Source organism: Sinocyclocheilus grahami, unplaced genomic scaffold, assembly GCF_001515645.1.
Source record: "Sinocyclocheilus grahami isolate Dianchi unplaced genomic scaffold, SAMN03320097.WGS_v1.1 scaffold634.1, whole genome shotgun sequence".
Taxonomy (NCBI): Eukaryota; Metazoa; Chordata; class Actinopteri; order Cypriniformes; family Cyprinidae; genus Sinocyclocheilus; species Sinocyclocheilus grahami.
The window spans coordinates 212,858-230,434 of record NW_015505813.1 but is presented as its reverse complement, the minus strand read 5'-3'; the positions used below and the strand labels follow the sequence as shown (position 1 = coordinate 230,434).

At 38.4% G+C, this 17,577-nt stretch overlaps 1 protein-coding gene across 1 annotated transcript in view; it reads right to left on the bottom strand.

The window, feature by feature from the left end:
• The window catches only part of LOC107558175 (ZZ-type zinc finger-containing protein 3-like), a 19,806-nt gene extending 3,320 nt beyond the window's left edge, over window positions 1-16,486 (bottom strand). Inside the window, exons 1-7 of the mRNA XM_016241796.1 lie at window positions 14,925-16,486; window positions 5,424-5,504; window positions 5,061-5,162; window positions 4,679-4,774; window positions 3,910-4,059; window positions 1,778-1,912; window positions 253-353 (exon numbers count right to left, since the gene is read on the bottom strand). Coding sequence (XP_016097282.1) covers window positions 253-353; window positions 1,778-1,912; window positions 3,910-4,059; window positions 4,679-4,774; window positions 5,061-5,162; window positions 5,424-5,504; window positions 14,925-16,421 — 2,162 coding nt within the window. The 5' untranslated portion in view covers window positions 16,422-16,486. The remainder of the gene's footprint in view (window positions 1-252; window positions 354-1,777; window positions 1,913-3,909; window positions 4,060-4,678; window positions 4,775-5,060; window positions 5,163-5,423; window positions 5,505-14,924) is intronic.
• Between the last annotated feature and the right edge of the window lie 1,091 nt (window positions 16,487-17,577).

Genomic DNA, 17,577 nt, shown 5'->3' with positions numbered 1-17,577 from the left:
GTCTTAAAAAAATCAGTTTTTATGATATTTAAGGTCATGAAATTTGTCTTAAATATCTTAAGTGGTAAAACAAATGAATTGTGATACAGCCTAATGTGATTATTAAACCTCAAAGCGCTATGATTTCATTCAATTAAATCATGTTTCAAATGGTGCACTGAAGTCATGTCAAAAATATTGTATTTATGAGTTAACTGTACCTTTACACCACAATGTTGTAATTACGAGTGGGAAAAGCCTTGCTCCACTCACCAGTTGGAGCAGGAACTGCAGAAGTCCATGGCGTTGTCCTGTGGACAGTCCTGACAATGCCACCGTACACCCTGGATGGGCTGCATGCCACATATGTCACACTGAGTGAGAATTACATCAAAACATGAACAATGAAAAAATGCTGATTATGAAACAGAGCCACATTATATTATACAGTTGTCTAAGAGCCTAAAGTACTCATTCTTCATCACTCAGATTTACATGGAAGAGATGGCTTTTATCACTTGCCGCTTTGTTGTGACGTGTCTGGTTAAGCCACAATATTAAAGGGGACATAACACACACTGTTCCTGCCAATCTCGAGTACCTACAGAGTAGTATTGCATCCTTCAAATCTCTGAAGAATAGTTAGTTTTAGCAGATTTGTAAAAGACAGATACAGCTTTACGCTTCTCTCCTGGAGGCGTACCGTGGACCGGAGCTAAAGAGTCACGAGCACGCTAAGCTATTAGGTGTGTTCGACTTGAAGCGGCGCTACATAGATCGATCAGTGTATGGCATCAAAGTACCGTGAGAGCTATAAAGAGCTGATGGCTCTGCATGCTTTCGAATCGCTCTTGCGGTTCATTGATGTCAAACACCGATCGATCTGTGCCACTTCAAGTCGAACACACCTTTTGTGTAGTGATCGCGTGCAAGCTGTGACGTCGACATAAATAAAACAGGAACAAAAACTTTGACTTAAATTTTATTTAATTTGTTTATAAAACATTCATCACCGAAATGCCGAGAACAAACAAACACACTTGCACAACTCCATTGCTGCCCTGGAGAAACAAACTTTTTTTTTACCTTGGCCATGTTTAGCATGAGAATCCAACTCTTTAACAGTGTAAACAAGTCAGAATGCATGAAATAGCATTAGAACTCCCCTTTAAGTTAAAGCAGCACTATGTAACTTTTTTTGTGTTCAAAATTTGCAAAATGTATAAGTGAGTATGAGTGAGTACATAATGAGTGAGTACATCATGAATTCATCTTCCAAACCACGTTTTAGTCTTATTCCGAATCACTACGGTACACACTTATAATAAGTACTTATATTTGGACTATTTTAGCCTGGTCGGGTCGTCACCGCTGCAGAGTAACGCATACCTGCGTGAATCGCCATAGACATAAACTTAGAGAAGTAGCTCCAGTTGGAATGTTCTTCCGCGGGATGTGTGCAGTTCTGTTTATTAACTGCTAGAGCGCCAAAAGTTACATAGTGCTGCTTTAAAGGGATAGTATATTCAAAAAATAAATTTTTGTCATCATTTACTCACTCTAATGTTGTTTCCAAATCTGTAGGATTTTCTTCTGTGGAACATGATATTTTGAAAAAGCGTTTTTGTCCATTCAGTGAAATTTCAGCATTTTTCAAAATATCTTCTTTTGTGTTTCTCACAATAAAGTCAGTCATACAGGTTTGGAACATCACGAGGGGGATTAAATGATGACACGATTTACATTTTCAGTAATCAGTGAGACATCACAATGGAAATAGGCAGGTAAAAGTGTGTACCTTATAGCCAACATGCTGCGTGACCGCGCTCTCAGCCTGGATCTCCTGTAGTTTCTGTTTCTTGAGTTTCTTCAGCTCCAGTAGCTCCTTATACTCCGGCAGGTGCCTCAGCTCCACTGGAACCCCATCCTCATCCTGAAACATCACAGCAGGGTCAGAACAGTACAACACTCATCACCTCATCAAGCTGTCACTGCTACAAAGGCCTATTTATGCTTATTATATAGTCTGAATTTTTAGCACAAAATCTAATCTTTAAAAACGACTCCGCAATGAGTCTGGAATATTATACTTCAATGACCCAATTGTTATTTTTGTTGTTTGTTTTTGTTAGGGTAGGTTGAGACTATATTTCCTGACCCTGTTCTCCCATTATTTCTCGTCACAACATAAAAATGTTAGCGTAAAAATAAATAAAAAATAAAACTTTGACAATTAATTAAAGTATTATCAGACACATTTTTCCCAAATAGCTATAATATTTTTTGCCATGACAGATCATTTGAAAATAGTTATGTTACTGTCAGGTAGTAACAACAGAGACGTTTGGGGTCCGTAAGATTATTTTTGTTTTTGAAAAATCTTTTTTGCTCACAAAGGACACATTTATTTAATGAAAAATACAGTAAAAAGTAATATTGTGAAATATTATTACAATTTAAAGCAACTGTTTTCTATTTTAATATATTTTTTAAGATTATAAAAGATTATTTTTTCCTGTGATGGGAAGGCTTAATTTTCAGCATCATTACTCCAGTCTTCAGTGTCATGTGATCCTTCTGAAATCATCCTAATATGCTGATTATCTGCTCAAGACATATTTCAGACAATTACCAAAGTAATTTTTGTAGAACTCGTGATACATTTTTTTTTTCAGGATTATTTGAAATTAAAACCTTTTGTCAATTTTGATCAACTGAATGCATCCTTTCTGAAAAAAAAAAAAACATTGTGTCATTTTATTACTGCAGGCAGTATTATGTATGATCACCACAATACAGGGTTTCCCATACATTGCTTTTTTTGTGGCAGCCCACCACAATATCAACACTTACCGCCACAAATATATTTTCCAAAAGGCTTTGACTTCGTTGAATAAACATGTGCACCGTTTCAAAATCAAAACGCGACACAGTGTTTTTATATGAATGTATCTTTTTTTAAGGGAACTGATTGTCTTCATTTAATTTAATCTTTCCTATAATGCCTGATAAAGTAGCGTTCATGAGCGCAGCACTGCTTTGATTACAGCCGTTACCGGAGAAACCGCTATTTCTATCTCTCCAAAAGCACCTCCTGCTGGCAGAGAATGAATTTGCACTTTCAATCAGCCCGTCTGCTGTTATATTGTAAGTCTGTGGGAAACACTGCAATATAATACAAATCAACATTGCAATGTGATAATGACAATTAAAATGGGTTTAGATTATTGACAGGAAAAGCTCAATTTCTAATATTTCCATGCAGGCTTTACGTGTCATGATTTGTAGTAACTCTATATTTGGTGCATGTAATGTTCACTGATGCTTGGCAACGCGCGACTGGTTATGTTCTCTGCAGGGTCTGCTGACCAGTGTCGCGTAAAGGTTACATATCAGAGGCAGAGAAAATGTCAAGCCACTGCAGTCAGTTCACAGTCACTTAACACACAGCTCTCTTTACACAGTTCAGCTGAGGAGACGCAAACATCGAGTCGTCTCTAATGATTTTGGCAGCGACGCCGCCAACTGGAAAATTCCAACTGGAGCTGTCAAAAGGCAGCTCATCATTATCAAATGATCAAACATCAAGCAAATCCCAACTGTGGAAATGCCAGTTTGCGGTCTTTAATGGATTTCCTGTTGGAGAAAGGCCATCAAATGTTTGCTAGAGGGGAAGATATGAAGTCGCTATGATAAAACAAAAGAATTTTGAGAATTCTAAATGAGAATTTTTCATCAATCGCTTTCAGGTATTTATTTTTCCGTTTTCAGCTTCTAAATCAATTTGCTTGAATATGATCTGATAAAATGCTGTGGCTCTCACTGGTTCAATCATACATGCATTTCTCTGATGATTAGTGACCCGATCAATAAAAGCCCACCCTGAAGATTTAGTTGGACTTGAACTATGAGATCTTAACCAGGACTGACCGAATCATCTGCTTCATTATCCTGGAGGCTGTTGAAGAAGTGTGAACGTTCGTCCTCGTCATCCATGTAGACGGGCGGCTCGTATGAGGTGAGGAACGTCGAGGGCCTGTACAGGTGTTTATTGAGGTGGTGCTGTCGCTTACTGGAGGGCTGCAATTACAAACAACATGTCCTGTCAATAAATATGCACTGATAAAGCATTTTAAATAACTAATGGTGATGCCTTAATATATTCAATTAATACATATACACTACAGTTCAAAAGTTTGGGGTCAGTGGGATTTAAATAATAATAATAACAATATGTTTATTCAGCACAAATTCATTAAATTGATTAAAAGTGACAGTAAAGACATTTCCATTGTAAGAAAAAAATATTTCAAATAAATGCTATTCTTTCTACAGAGCCTGAAATAAAATGGATCATGGTTTCAACCGTTATCAATTGTGACTAAAACAAAAAAATTTTACTTGAGCAGCAAATCAGCATATTAGAATGATTTCTGTAGGATCATGTTACACTGAAGACTGAAGTAATGATGCTGAAAAAACAGCTTTGCATCACAGGAATAAATTTCATTTGAAAATATATTAAAACAGAAAAAAAGATGTTTTAAACGTAACAATATTTCACAATATTACTTTTTTTTTTAAATACAGACTTCAATAACATTTAAACATCATACCAACCCCAGACTTTTCAACAGTAGTGTATGATTATAATATTTTTTAAATATGACATATTATACATTTAAAAAGACCAATATACCTTTTTACTGTACATGCACACATTGGGTGTTCTGCCTGGTACTGGAATACCAGCTTTTGTCAGTTTAATGAAATATTTCTGTACCCTGCTAGCAACCTGTGAAGTAGAGGAACAAAAACTTACTATACAAAAAGAGCTGGCCCTAAATTCAGTGGTTAAGCTTTCCTACCACAGCTTTTAGATGTTAAGACTCTTGTCCTATTAGTGAAGAAACCTCTTTAAATAATAGAGAGCCTCCATTAAAAGAGGCTGTAAGGATGTTAATTGTCAGACTGTTTTAGTGAGCAGCGAAAAGGTGACTAGAGATCTCAACGCCCATCAAGACCGAAAGAAGATCAGCTTCAGAGAGTGTGACTGTGTAGAGCGGGGCCTGAAGACGCACCTGTTTGGCAGTCCTGTTGCCAAGTTCATCTGCGACCTTCTGCCAGCGTTTAGACTCAACCTCCTCGGGTGGAAACTTCAAGAGCAGCTGCTCCAACTTTTTCTAAAAGTTTCACATACAAGATGTGATGAGCAGACTGACAAACCTTACAGCTCAAGAGCTACACAAAATAGTAAAATGTACATACATTCTATTTATATCATAAATTAGCTTATATAAACAATTAGCTTCAGTCCACTAATTTTAATGGAGAAGTAGCTTTATTAGAGTGGTACAAGTGTTCTGCATTAAACTTTTCTCAGATGTTTGTTCATAAAAGGCTCCAAGTTCATGGCCACTAAGAGCTCTTGTGTAGCTTCATACCTGCTCCTCAATGGTCCACAGCTGGTTGAAGGTGTCAGGTTTGTTCTGGTCGCACAGCCTCCCTCTGATCATCTGCGCAAACATCATTCAGAAAACGTTAGCATCTGCACACAGTTCAAAACCATACATGGACATTAACTTTTGTTTCCCAAGACTTTAGTTTAAATGTGAAAAAGGAAAATTTAGAAGCTTTTAAAAAAAGCTGGGTAATAGCTGGGTTCCAGAAGCAAAAACACCGTTCATTTTCACCATAGGGAAATTTCTAACGATAACTTACATAATTTAGACAAACCCTCCGAGGCTGTTAATCGATGGTATGCACTTTTGCTGAAGCCATTTATTTGTTGACATTTTTCAAAAATATATAATTATCTCACTTAAATGTTTGTTCATACAGTGAATTTTTGTTTTTATAATGGGGCAATTGTAGCACAATAGCTTACACACAGCACAAGCCTGATTCGTGAGCTGTATGTGAGGCGGCCTCACGCCAGGTGTGTGCGATATATATCGTCTGCGATAATATCGGAATTGTTGTTTTAACGATGTGCAATTTGACATTATCGAGTATTTTGCAAAAACCAAACAAAACACCTATGGAGTGCACGCATACATTATGTGATGAAGTCATGTCAGTGCACGTGCACATTTAGAGAGTGTTCTTTCACTGCATGATTCAGTCTATTAAAATGCATTAAGAAAGATCACAAAATTCATGATATGGGGGCAGAAAATTTACATATTTATATAATTTCATACAGTTAAAATCACTAAGATTTTTTCTTCAAAAATAAGCATGATTACAAATGTGATACTGATTTTATACAACAGTTCAATAAACTAAGTTAATATTAAGATACTTGACACCATATTGTCTGTTTTTTGCTCTATTTCGCCAACCGAAAATAATTCCAAACAGCCACCACAGAACAGTTCTGCGTCTCTGCTGCAATGACAGTGTTTCGTTCCTGAATGAATCAACCGTTTAAATGATTTGGTTCAATTGCAATGACTCACTTGTTAACAGTGACTTGCTGCCACCTACTGGCGATTTTAACTTCACGTATAAAGTATCTTTTCATTTTTTAAATAATTTCAAACATCATTATTTGGGGTGCAATAATGAACTCTTGACTTTTTACCATTAATAATGAGATAGTGGATCTGCCCAGATATCCTGATCTACTGAGAGACCAATGTAAATGCTTTATTCCTTTATCCATCAATTTAACATATATACACACTCTATATCAAAAGGAGGGCAAGGTTTCTCCCACTGGTTTCCATAGATACCATCTTTTCACTACATGTGCTGCATGCATGAACATACTGAACAAGAAAGATGGGATGAACTGACTGGTGTGAAACTGCAGGTAGAAAGCTAGATTGTCTGAACACAGCACCTCTATAAAACAGGCTGAGACACACTGTGTTTTTATAGTTATTTGTGATCAGCAAAATTCAGCATGCTTGCAGTGCATTTTTCTGTTGAAATGTTACAGCAGAATGAATATGGACGGAGATATTGTGCTCTCAGGAAGATGTTGTGTATGCAGAGCACATCCGAGTTCATGTCCTAGGGCTCAAGCATATATACAGTATAACAAGAAACAATGTCAAGTTAAGTGCTAGGTCTTGATCTTATTATGTATCGGATGCAGTGGTGTGTGATGAAACATGGTGAAATTGTAGGTCATAGGGAAAAAATTTGCAAAGCATAAAGGAGAATCTGTAACCCCATGTTTTCCTCAAAACACAACATACAGGTCAATTTTTATGATATATTGTAATTGTTGGATATAAAAATCACGGTAACACTATTTTACAGTCCCTTTGTTACACATTACATGTACTTACTACAGTAATAACAGACAATTTAGCATAATTACATGCAATAACCCTAAACCAAACCCTAATCTTGACTCTAACCCTACAGTAAGTACATGTTGTTAATTAATATTATTCAGTACTTAATTGTATAATTACACTGTAACAAGTGCACTGTAAAATAAAGAGTAACCAAAATTACTATTTAGGTTCATGTTATGTAACAATAACAGTTCTCACAAGAGAGAGAGAGAGAGAGAGAGAGAAACAGGATTTTATGCCACAAATAATTGTATGGGATTCAGAAGCTCACATTTGAAAAAGCTTTTCTAGATTCATCTTGTTTGAAACGAAGATATGACGTTGGCTGTGCGCTACAGAGCTTTGACCTTTTCCCTGCACACCCTCAGGAAAATAGGATCCACAAATAGGGACACGAAAAAAAAAGGCAAAGAGAGTGGGGAAAAAGGCGAATTAGACAAAGATGCTCTTCTAAGCGGGAGATTCGGCCTACTGCTTAGAAGTAATCTTATTCAGAAGCTCAACAGACCTTGTATAATCAATCTAGCCTAACATGGCATGAATGAAAACCAATTGATGACAGCAAGCATCCAATCTCAACAATAATTAATTTAGAGGACTTGCTCCATTTGATTTGTCTTACTTGAGGGCAACTGACTAGTTTTTCTTCCATTTCCTTGCCATTTAATAACTTGGACAGCAGAGGAGCTGTTAACAGCCTCTCGCTTTAGACGCACAATGAAGATAGGCATGTAGCACTGCAGGCTGGGGAAAGCAGCCAATGATGGCAATGAGCCCAAAACTGACATATGGCTGGCAATGCACTGCCACCTATGGGTCAACCATCTGAAAAGCAGACTAGAGCACAGACTAGATAACAGACAAAAACAAATATATAAAAATATGGGCTTTGGGCCATTTTAACCTTAACTGCGCCATTTAACCTGTACTAAATACCACACACTGGGATGCAATACTACAACTGCTCATAATAAACCTCCATACATCTTTTCAGGTTAGTAGCCAATGTGAGCACATTTACTGTGTGATGCCTTCCTTGTTAGTCAAGTGTATGGAAGGCAGACGGGGTCAAAAGTCTTTAAATAGAACGTGTGAAATTTAATCACAAATTTGAATGTCTCTCTCAATGCGCACACATTCTGGCCGTGTTCGAATGCGTAATACTAATTAAAAAGCATTTTCAGTTTCGGTTTTCGGCCAAATGCATCCAGAATTTTCGGTTTCCGTTTCGGCCCAGAATTTTCATTTAGGTGCATACTTAATATTAACTCTTTCTTTTGTTCACTGTGGAACTGCTTTACTGATATATACTGCACAGTAAATTAATTAATGTTACCATGTAAATTAAGACTTTTCTAAAGAACATTGAACTAAAATAAAAAGGACACGACAAATCATGACATAAAGCTGACAGAAAAAAAAAACATACCAATTCATTATCCCTCATGAACAAATATAACGGGTGATGTTTGCATACGTGCATACCAGTGTACCACCACGGCATACTTCATGAATAAACATGACGTCTGATGTTTCTATGCAAATATAGTCTCAAATACAGCAATTTCATTGACTGCTGTGCATGCTGTAGCATTACCGCGGACAAAGTGCGTGTTGATGCGATCAAACTTCATGCGTTCCATTTAAAGACGTTTGGTCCTGTCTGCCTTCCATATTAGTGTCGCTTTTTTTAAGGCAATCATCACTATATGTCATACTTAATATGTCATATCAACAAACCATTAACCCCAAACCTCCACATCAATGGAGACCTTAAATCTGAGACTTGTTGTAGAATGCTAATCTAAATGATCTGAGGATCATTCGGAAGATTAAGATCACTACATAACGACCATCAAGAATGTGCTAGCGAAGTCTTATGAACCAACCAGCAAAGCTTTCAAAAAGACTCTCAACACTAGCAACACCCTAGTGACTATAATCCCCTGGCACTGTGGTGACCGGTTTTGCACAGAAAAGCACCCCTTTGTCTGCTTCTTCGAAGAAAGTAATCTGCATTAATATATCTATAATTTAAATTTGTCAAGCACACAATAAATCCAAATTAAAATGCAGGAGAAATACTGTCCCAGATTAGAAATCATAACGATTTATTATAACAACAAAAGATAAATAATTCAGACAGGCCTCATAAACTGACGTGACTGCAATCTCTTTTCATTTCTATTGACCAACAAGCCAATCCAGTTGGCTGCTCCTGATTCCTGCACTCACACTGTGAGATGGGCACACGCCTGAATGAGCACGACCCAGGACAACCTGTCCACCAGCAGCAGGCCTTCCCTCGCTTATTACCTACCACCGTCCTGGAGACTACAGCAGCTGTTGCTCATTTTCTGCAAGCGCAGTTGACTATTACACTGCAGAAAACAAGCATGCAGAGTTAAGCAGGAAAACACTAAGCTGTTTATCTAGGCCAACGTCTTCAAATTACAAAGCACAAACACTATGAAAGCTAAAAAGACAAAAGACTATAAACAAGAGCAGGGCAGGCAAATCAAAACCTGAAATGCTGGGTTTTGACAACCAAATAAGTTAAAGCAATGCAGTTTCCTACTACTTTTAAAGTAAACCTCAATAATATAATAACAAGAAAATTGATTTATGAAGCTAGATAACTCCCTCTATATGGAAACTGAAATAGTAAGACCTGAAAAGTACTAGTGGTACTTGCCCCTGCCAAGAATAAATTATGCAGTTGCTACTAGCACAGGGCTATTCAATTATCTTCATTTGAGGGCCAGATTATCGAATTGAAAAATTTGAAGGGGGTGGGGGCTGTCCCGATCTCTTTCTGGGGGGCCTATAAAATTAGAAATTAAATTTAAATGCATATTCAGCCGTAAATGAACTACCAAATGAATATTACCAACACCAACATCTATAAAAGATAAACATTAGAGCCGTCTGTCAACTAGGGCTGGGCGATTTCTCCGATTTTATCGATTAATTCGAATTGAATGTTTTGCCACAATTTTTATTTTCAATTCCTTTTAATAGAGGAATCACTATTTTGAACAAACAAACAAACATTACAATTAGACACTATGACAATGTTAACAGTAAAGAGAAAAGAATGATCCAACCGCATGTTGGCGCACGTGATTAGCCGCTCACGTCACGCGCTCTGTGAAGGACCACAAGTAGAATATATCATTAGGTGCCATTCACACAGAATGCGCTTTTGTGTTGACAAGGATGCGACACGGGCAGTGGAATCGGAAAAAATGCAGAAAGATGGCGGTTGAACTTCTTTTAACTTGAGCACCGTCATTTCATGCATGAGACGCTGCAAGAGATGCGAGCCCAACAGTCAAACGCGTCCATGTTCACATAGAAAACAATGGAAAAGCAGTGCAATCAAATGAAAACCTGTAAAGAACTACTACTGTATTTATGATATTTCATGTTTGCATCATGGTGACATCAGGCTGAAATCTGCTGTTCATTGTTTTTACAGAACATTTATAGTTAATAATAGTCTACTGGTTTTATACCTTCAGTCATTTTGAATTTGAATTACCTTGACTTTTTTTTTTTAAAGCATTTTCCTTGTATTATTTCTGAACATACAATATGTATAAGACAAGTTTGTACAAGATGTAACTGTGGTTCATGCATCTTTTTTACAAAGTTATTTAGGCCTAACAAGTGATTTGTTTAACATTTACATTGTTAACTTCATGTGTGGTGCACTTGGAATATCATTTTTTTTTTTTTTAAGTAGAGGGTTAATAAAGAAAAAGTTACTTGAATCATGTTGTAGTTACATTTTCAAGTTGACTTGTTACAAATTGAGAATCGGTCAAACGTTCTGAAAAAAATTGAGATTTAATTTTTTTGCCATATTGCCCAGCTCTACTGTCAACCAATTAAAAAATTTACTAATCACACATTTTTCGCATATTAATATATTTATATTGTCATAATTGTCATAATATATCAATATTGTCATAATTTAACACTGAAACTCTAAATTAATGTACAAAGAACATAAAGATGGTATATTTTAAATGTATTTAATGGCATCTTTTTTACTAAGTAGCCTATTATTAATGAAAGCCAGTATCATTGATACCAATACTGCTACTGATGTCTCCATTAAATGCATTTTCTCCCCAAATGTAGCTATTATAGCCATTCAACATTACAGTACAATTGAAAGCCATTATTCTTCATGTTCTGAAAAAAATTGAGATTTAATTTTTTTGCCATATTGCCCAGCCCTACTGTCAACCAATTAAAAAATTTACTAATCACACATTTTTCGCATATTAATATATTTATATTGTCATAATTGTCATAATATATCAATCTTGTCATAATTTAACACTGAAACTCTAAATTAATGTACAAAGAACATAAAGATGGTATATTTTAAATGTATTTAATGGCATCTTTTTTACTAAGTAGCCTATTATTAATGAAAGCCAGTATCATTGATACCAATACTGATACCAATAGGTTAAAGGGGTCATATGATGCGATTTCAAGTTTTGCTTTCTCTTCGGAGTGTTACAAGCTGCTCGTGAATAGATAAGATCCCTGAAGTTGCAAAGACTAAAGTCTCAAACCCAGAGATATTCTTTATAAAAGTTAAGACTGGTCCACGCCCTCCTAAAACGCCTCGTTCAACCACGCCCCCCCCATGTCTACGTCACGATGTGGGAAGATCTGCATAACGCCACCAAAATGTTCACGCAAAGAAAGAAGGCGTAACTTTATTGTTGCTGCCGCCGCCATGTTGTGAAGACGCTGTGTGTTTCGTTGCGAAAGCGAAAATACTTTGTCCTTACAAAAGAGGACGCGACTAGAAATCAGTGGTTAAGTTGTATTTACAACACTGTTCCAGAACAGTTCAACCCAAATATTCAGATGTGTGCAGCGCATTTTATGGAGGACTGTTTCCTGATCCTGGGAGAGTAGACTACAATACCGGCTGTTCTGACTCACAGATTGTAAGTACATTTTCATATTTAAAGGATTTGCCACTGACGATTCAAACACGAGATTTGAGCAGTGTAGAGTAGCGCTTGTTGTATGTCGTTTCTCCGATCACAAATGCACACATGGTTTTATGTTTACGCGGCGCGATGCAACGCAACCCATAAAAAGACAGTATAAGTCATTATAATCCGTAATTATGTCCCCACTGGATGCAACAAATGCCTTGTTTATAATGGGTTTACATTTTTTTGGTCAAAATAATGTTCTTTTTAGCAACATCATATGACCCCTTTAATAGGCTCTGAAATATATATAACTTTTAATTTAAGTGAACTTAAGACGATCTTCACAAACTATAAATTGTATATGCATATTAAACTATATTGATTAATTTTTATTCAAGCCACAAAAGTTACTCAGCGAGCAGAGCAGTGAGTGATTTCTCTTTTACTTTTGTTCTTTGATTTACATCAATGACAGACTGCAGCAGGTTTCACTTTAAAAGCCGCACTGTCACTTTAAATCCTGATGCACATGACACAGATCTGACACACATCTGGTTTTCTCCCAACTCTTTACGGTCATTTAGGACTTTACTACTCATTTAAGACTGTATTTACGAAGTCATTCGCCAAAACTGCGCATTTTGACATACTCGTGTGTAGAGGTCGACCAATTCATCGGTTTTGCCAATTAATCGGCACCGATAGTTGATTGGCGGAACTATCGGTTATCGGCAAAAATTAATGCTGATAGTTTTCCGGGTTGTGTCCGTTGCTGGAGTGGCTGAGAAGGGTCCACTGCCATTATACAGTACAAGAACGGCCTCTAGAGGCGGAAATCCCTAACAGCACGTGTTGTTTGCTTGACACGTGACACTGCGGGAAACTTCAAACGTGCATTTAAATGCAGCCGACAGAAAATCCTGCCGCGAAACAGAGCGCCATTCACATAGTTTTCTATTAAATTACATTATATTTGTCCCAAATCATTAAGGTACGTAATGACTTCACCCTAGGCTATAAATTATGCATTGTGCTCTTTCTGTGGCTCTAATACAGTCTTTATGCTTCATATAGAGAGCTGTAATACAGATCGCACTTTCTCTTTCCCTTTGTTCTGTTTTTTTTAAACACCGAACTTCAAACTCATTTATGCCACATTGTTCATTCTTGAAGCAAACTTATGTCCGTTTGGTGATTAAATAAACAGTTTTAGACCGCTGCTTGAATTGAAAGTGACGCGTCTGGTGTGTGACTTCTCCAAGAACGCATCGCTGCGCTTTTGTCCAGTGTGTGACTTGCATATTTTTTTTTTATTTTGATTAGATAATCATGCAGTGTTGTAAAATTGAAGCAAATAAAGTGTGAGAGTACACATACAATATCAATAACATATGTATGTAATTTTAATGCTATGGCCTTGTGTAGATATTTAAAGATGGCAATCTTTAAGCATGACTGTTGAAATTAAATGGTAATACTTTACAGTAAGAGTCATTTTGTAATATTAATGAAACCTGTAAAAGTATTGTTCCTAGTGTGTTCATTTCAACATTTAGTATTACTAATAGGCTATATTTTTACATTTTAAAGTATCTTTTTTAACATTAATAAACTATGAAATAACTTTAATGATCAATATAATAATTAATATGTTTATGTTTATTCATTTAAGTATGGTTCAGTACTGCTACTGCTTTTTTTAAAATAGTAAAGCGCTGTTTTAGTTTTCGTTTACCATTTTAAAAACTATCAGTTGATTAATCGGTATCGGCCAGTGTGGTCCAACCTAGCTATCGGTATCGGTAAAATCCACTATCTGTCGACCTCTACTCATGTGTGTTTTTGCCCATTGAAGCACTACTGGCGCACTTGTCTGAAGCAGCTTAGTTTATGAGCAGACTTTCAAACTATACGCCATTTGACAATCATCTTCGTCCAGTGTCTGTGCTATTTCATGCCATAATTATTACAGATAACACTGTCTTCAAACTAGAATTGTGGATATCTCAGAACACCCTCACACAAACGCTCGTCAACGCTGCCTTCTATTGATGTTGCTGTCTCCAGTAGATTGTTGTTGTTCCGTCTCTTGCTTTTCTTTTTCGGCTGGCACGGGCCAGTGTTGCCACTTTGTGGACAAACTAAATAGTGCAAAAACAATTCAAGGCGCATATGTGACCCGTCCGGCCCGTGGGCCACCAATTGAATATTCCTGTACTATGACTTTCTAGGAAATGTGTTATTGGCAAAACTAAAAAAAAAAAAAAAAAAAAAATTCCCACCAGCTAAAGATGTGATATTCTGTTTTTTAGATATGGCTCGGGGCTACTCAGGGGTGCCCAATCCTGTTACTGGAGATCCACCATCCTGCAAGGTTCAGCTCCAACCCTGATTAAAAACAACTGAACCAGCTAAGTAATCTCTTAGCAGCACTTGATAATTAGAGAGAGGTGTGTTGGAGCAGGGCTGGGACTGAAGTCTGCAGGTAAGTAGATCTCCAGGAACAGGATTGGGCACCTCCTGATATAGTTCAATGCTTTTAAAGGTTTAATACTTTGGGTTTGGGGTTTGTTCAAACTAACCCTCAATATGAGGAACAGTAACAGTGATGCTTGCCATAGCAAACACACTGAATTAATAAATACAAAAGGGTACATTAATAAACAAAACAGGGGTTAAAGGACAATGCATATCTTGGTTTACCAGAACTGATGACTTCAGACAGGACAGCATAAACCTGAACATACTCTTTGTTGTGTTTGAGAGCCAAGTGATCAGACTCAAAATAGTAGACATCCTCCTCTTCCTCCTCATCTTCCTCAGCCTGAGCGGCCAGCAGCTCTTTGGTGGATCGCGACACTCTACTATCTGACACTCCAACCTCTCCACTGACCCCTGCTTTCTCTGAGAGTTCATTGTCTGCCTCGCTAGAAAGTCCCGGTGCATCACGGGGAAGGTCTTTATGGCTGGTGTCCTCAGAGGAAAGAGAAACCGGCGTGGACTCCTCCTTCAGCGAACCATTGTCTATGTGCGGGGAACTGGGTTTGGGGGAGCTGGCTTTGAGCCCACTACCAAAGGCAGCGCGGCGCGGTGAAGTCCTCAGGGTGTATCGGTGTTCTTGAGGCTCTGTGAAGGAGGGGGGCTCTGCAGGCAGCTGGGAGGCAGTCAGCACCACCGTTTCTCCTGAGATATTAGAGTAGTTGTCAGAAGGGTCCTGCGGCTCAGCCTGAAAGCCGCCGTTGGTGCTCTCCTCTCTTGCGAGCTCATCCTGAGCCTGGCCGGCATCCCCTACGACATCTACCTCTACCTCCATCTCGGGTTCCCGGGATAACACGACCTCGGCAGCTTCCTCGGGGGTGCAATTCCTCTCACAGTCAATCTGAGGGCTGTCGGACTCATTGGCTTGCTTGGGATGAGGGGATCTACAAGGCACAATAGGGTCGGGGGATGAGGGTGCAGCCTGGCTGCCGTTTAACAGTGAAGGACTGTTGCTAAGCATGGCAGGGGAGGCACAGGGCTCTGGGGGTAAGGCTGCAACTTCTGAGTCCTCCTTATGGAGGTCAGTGAGGCCATTGGTGGCCTTGACGTTCTCGCCGGCCTGCGGCGGAGGGACGATCTCCTCCACTGGGCAGTCCTCTTTCTGCTCTGCCTCTTTGTCGAGGCTGAGCGGAGGGTCCGAGGACAAGTTCGATTTTGCGCCCTCGTCATTTTCCTTCGGTGCAGCGGAATCAGGGTTCTCCGGTTTGAGAGAAGGTTCCTCCTCTACCCCCTGCGATTCACCTGAGCGAGGGCAGCGTTTGGCCTTCTTCAGGGCGGGGGAGGCTTCCGGCCCACCCCCGGCCTTAGGACGCTCACAGCTGTCCGATTTGTCTGACTCGTCCTTCTCGGAGCTTGGCAAGCCTCGCTTTCCATAAGATGGCAAGGGCTCACCCTCCGGCTTGCTCTCGGCTACCTTTCCGACCTGTGCTCCGGTCTGCTGGTGCTGCTGACAGTCCTGCTTCTTCTTGGGCGAGCGGGCTCTGGGCACAGGAAGCAGAGTGCTCTCTTCTGGCTGGGCGATGCTGCGGTTCCTGAGGGTTCGACCACAAAAGTTCTCATCCAATCCATTTATCCCCACTGATGATCTTGTGATGCGCGAAGAGCGGGACGCTGCCATACTATGGTGGGTGCCTACCGTCTTCTCATCATGGTGCTCTCTCCTCAGCAGCAGAATGTGGGCACCTGAGGGACATGACGAGGGAAAAATTACATATCATTGAGATTCAAAGTTAAATGGTTTTGAGACTATTCCTACAGTTTACAATTGTAAAAAATGCCAACAATAAGACTTTTTCAGCAAAAATTGCTAGAAAAATAGCTAGAAATCAGACCACTATAAATTCACAAACACATTTATGCTGGACACAGTAACATACAGTGATGTGTTTATTATTTTTAACTCATTCTATCCAGTGCTTCTGGAACAATAACAAATCATTCTTGCTATTTCTGTAAAACCTTGCATTTGTTAGCCAGCTAGACAACTTCATCTGTGTGTCATATCTAAAAAACACAATAAGATGATTTATCAAAAAGATAAACACATGATGGATCAAAAAGCAAAATATGGAAAAATGAAGTAAAAGAAACATTTTAGCTGAAGTTTAAAGAAGTGACAATCTGTTTGCTGGATGTTCCTTCACAGTGGATCAATGAGAAAAGAATAACTTGCGTGTCAAGAATGAGAGTGCATTCATGGAATATCTGGAATATTTCTAAGGAAAAGAAAGGCAGGAGAGAGGGGTCTTTATTTATGGCTTTTTATGCTAGTGAAAAACATCAACTTATTTCTGAAGAAAATGTGAGTGATGTCTGCCTGTGCAAAAGTTGCAACCACAATGCCAAGACGCTGCTATGCAATAATTTACTTGTTCAAGGCAGTAGAGCCAGCCAAGGTCTCGGATCTCTCCTTCAAAGCAAATCTGTAGGATTTTTTTGCTCGCTTAAAAAAACGAATAGTACAACCCACCTTAAAAAGCTGCACAATTGAAGATAACATTAATGTCCATAGCACAAACATGATCTCCAGTTTATTACTTAGGGGTATGTGCATTAGTAATAGTGATGATGCATGAGCAAACATCACTAACAAGATTCCCACAATAGATCTTTAATGTGCACAATTTCAGAGGAAAATCTTTATCGCAAGTTCTTCTCTCTTGCTCTCACGGTCTTTGGGTTTGGTAAAACAGAGTCAAACATACACCACTGGAGAAATAACAACCTACGGGCAGGCTATGATCTGCTGTTATCTAATATTCTATTAATACGTT